General features: G+C 27.6%; 1 protein-coding gene across 1 annotated transcript; it reads left to right on the top strand.

The window, feature by feature from the left end:
• The first annotated feature begins 984 nt into the window (after window positions 1-984).
• Window positions 985-2,645, top strand: LOC130811164 (uncharacterized). Its single transcript, XM_057677350.1, has 2 exons — window positions 985-1,477; window positions 2,020-2,645. Exons 1-2 carry the CDS (start codon window positions 1,371-1,373, stop codon window positions 2,477-2,479), a joined length of 567 nt encoding a protein of 188 aa, XP_057533333.1. The 5' UTR covers window positions 985-1,370; the 3' UTR covers window positions 2,480-2,645.
• Window positions 2,646-2,953: the final 308 nt, after the last annotated feature.

Raw genomic sequence — 2,953 nt, 5'->3', positions numbered from 1 at the left:
AATATATTCTTCTATTATTATAGTCCATATAGAAAACTCAACGAAGTTACTTTAATTTTGGATCCAACCGTCTACTCTTATTTAATTTGTTAAGGATCCAATTCAATTAAATGTTTAAGTTGGTTTTTGAGGTTACACGTATAATTTTTAATATGTCTTTTCTCATAAGAGCTCAGCTTTAGAATAAAAGTGTAGATACAGTACAACCTCTTCTCATACCTAACACAAAATATACACTTTAAATGAAGGGTGAATGAAATTTGAACCAATAATTTCTATTAAGTTGGCTCTGATACCATGTTAAAAAATTTACGTAATCAAAAACTTAAGTTAAGAATTGTGACTTTATAATATGTTATATACACTATTATTCTTCCTTAATTTCGATAGAAAATAAACATAAAAGGTTTAATGGAAAATGGCTAATAATTATTTGGCAATGTTTATTATTATAATTTTCTTCCCAAGGTTTATTTTTGGAGTGGAGCTTCATTATTATTAGAAAATGGCATTTTCTATTTGATAAAATGAATGATAAACTTAATTTCATTATTGTTAATAAATTAATAACAACAGTCAAAAGTGTTCTCAAGTTGATGGTTAAAGATTCAAAATATTTTATATATATTATTACATCCCTTTAAAAAGAAGTCTTTTCTCAAAAAGTGTGAATGCAACACTTATGTTACTTACCATAATAATAATAATAATAATATTATTAAAAACCAATTAATCAAAAAGTCAAAAAGACGCCTCCAATATATATTATACTCCCTCCATCTATCTGAATTAGAATCATTTTTCATTTTTCATTTTTGGCTGTTCTTCTCATTTTATATCATTTGTATCCTTAGACAATAGTTTACCGGTCTTTTTTAATCTCATTCATACATTTTAAACTCTCTTTTAATTTTATCCATATAATTAGTTTTCTTACTTCATTTATCATCAAATATTTACATTTTTCTTAAATATAACTCACTACCTCTGTATTACTATAAAAAAAGGGATAAAGGAATATTAGCTTCTTCCATTCCATTATACTTGATGCTTATTATAGTAATATTTTACTACCTAATATGTTATAATCGAGTACGAGTATTTCAGAATTTGAAACTATTTTCTATGAGATGAGACCTACTTTTGGTACAAATATAAAAATTGAAAGAGTATGAAACTTTAAAAGCAAAAAAAAAGTAATAAAGGTAATATATTGGCGTGTGAGGTTTGTGTTCGTGTGCGTAAGGAGGACGGCCAACCCACTTATTCTCTTCTTTCTCTCTCTTTAATTTCTTTCACAAAATTGTCATTTATTTTTCCCGAATAATTTGTTAAATGATGATCTGAAGAGAAAACAAATACTCCAAAGGATGATGACAATGAAAACACAGAATTATGAATGTTGCATGTGTGGTGATTATGGTCTCTCCAATCAACTCTTTCGTTGCAAAGTTTGTCATTTCAGATCTCAACACAGGTTCCCTCTCTTCTTCTTCTTCTCCACTTTCTCCTTTTTCAATTTATTTAGTATTTTCATGTATCATAAACTTAATTAATATACATATCTACTATTTTCCCTAAATTAATTTTATTGGATTATTAAAAATAATGTTAATATATTTGAAGAGATGGTTTTATGATGAAAAAAATGGTGTTTTCTAAGGTTTTAATGTTGACTATTAAATTGAAATTAAATTTTATCACAATTGAAATAAGTGTTACTAACAAACCTCTAAATCCAAAAGAAAAAAGTTAATTATTGATTATTGAATCTAAGGGTTATTTTGCTCTTTTTAGTTTTGCATTTTGATCATATGATCACTAGCTTTACTTTTTTAACTATCTTTTCTAGTACGAGTTTAAAAAAAAAATAATAATAATAATGATTTTACTATGTATATATCTAAAATATCATGTTCTACAATCCTTGCAAATTTTTCACCTTTGAATGCACTAATTTATTCCTAAATATCTATAAATTATAAAAATTTAAAGTTTATAATGGTTGCATTGGGACAGGTATTGTAGCAATCTTTATCCCAAAGCTGAGTCATATAGAGTATGCAATTGGTGCCTAATTCAGAAAGATGATCATCCCACTCTCACCACCACATCAAATTACACAAATTCTTCCAACTCTCCTTCTGCTACTACCAAAAAGTCCAATTCTGTTGGGATAATAAAGCTTGGTTTAAAGCCCAAGAGCTTGCAGCCCACAAGCCCAATCAAGAAGCCCAATCGATCACCAGAAACTGGATCCCCTTTGGGCCGGAAACGGATCAATAGCCCAATTCAAAATCAAGATAAGTTGAGGAAGACCAAGTCTGAGGAATTATCAAAAAATAATAATAATAATAATAATAATAATAATAATTCAGGTAGCAGCAGTAGAAATAGTGGAGGTGGGCCCAGTGTAATCAAACATGTATTTAGAAACAAGGTGAGAAGGTATAAGCTTTTAGATGAGGTCTCTAGTTGACATGCACATCAATATCATACTAGTACTGTTATTCCACCATCTACTAGTAGTGTTTTTCTTCGTTTGGGTCCAACTTGACTTTAATATCATACTATTTTATGTACATGGGATTCTTGTGAGGTTTTGAGGATATTTATTTTAGGTTTTATCTAATTTTTTCAGAGTATGACTAACCACCGTCTTTCTTTTCTAAATGATGATGATTGTTTTACATTTGTTAGTTTAAAATATAGTTTTTTGATAATAGCTCCTTTATAATTGCAATTTATTCCGCTCATATATTAAAAACTGTATTTACTCCATTAAAAATTTTGACTACTTTATAATCCGCATTTTCTCGTTTTTCTTGATTTGTATGTGAAGTTTTAAATAATAAACTCGAAAGGACATTGGAAAAGATTTTTAGATATTATTCAAGTTATCCTAAATAAATTTCACTATATGTATATTACTAGCTTCAATAAAGATCTACAA

Source organism: Amaranthus tricolor, chromosome 4, assembly GCF_026212465.1.
Source record: "Amaranthus tricolor cultivar Red isolate AtriRed21 chromosome 4, ASM2621246v1, whole genome shotgun sequence".
Classification (NCBI taxonomy): Eukaryota; Viridiplantae; Streptophyta; class Magnoliopsida; order Caryophyllales; family Amaranthaceae; genus Amaranthus; species Amaranthus tricolor.
This window is presented reverse-complemented; position numbering and strand designations above follow the sequence as displayed.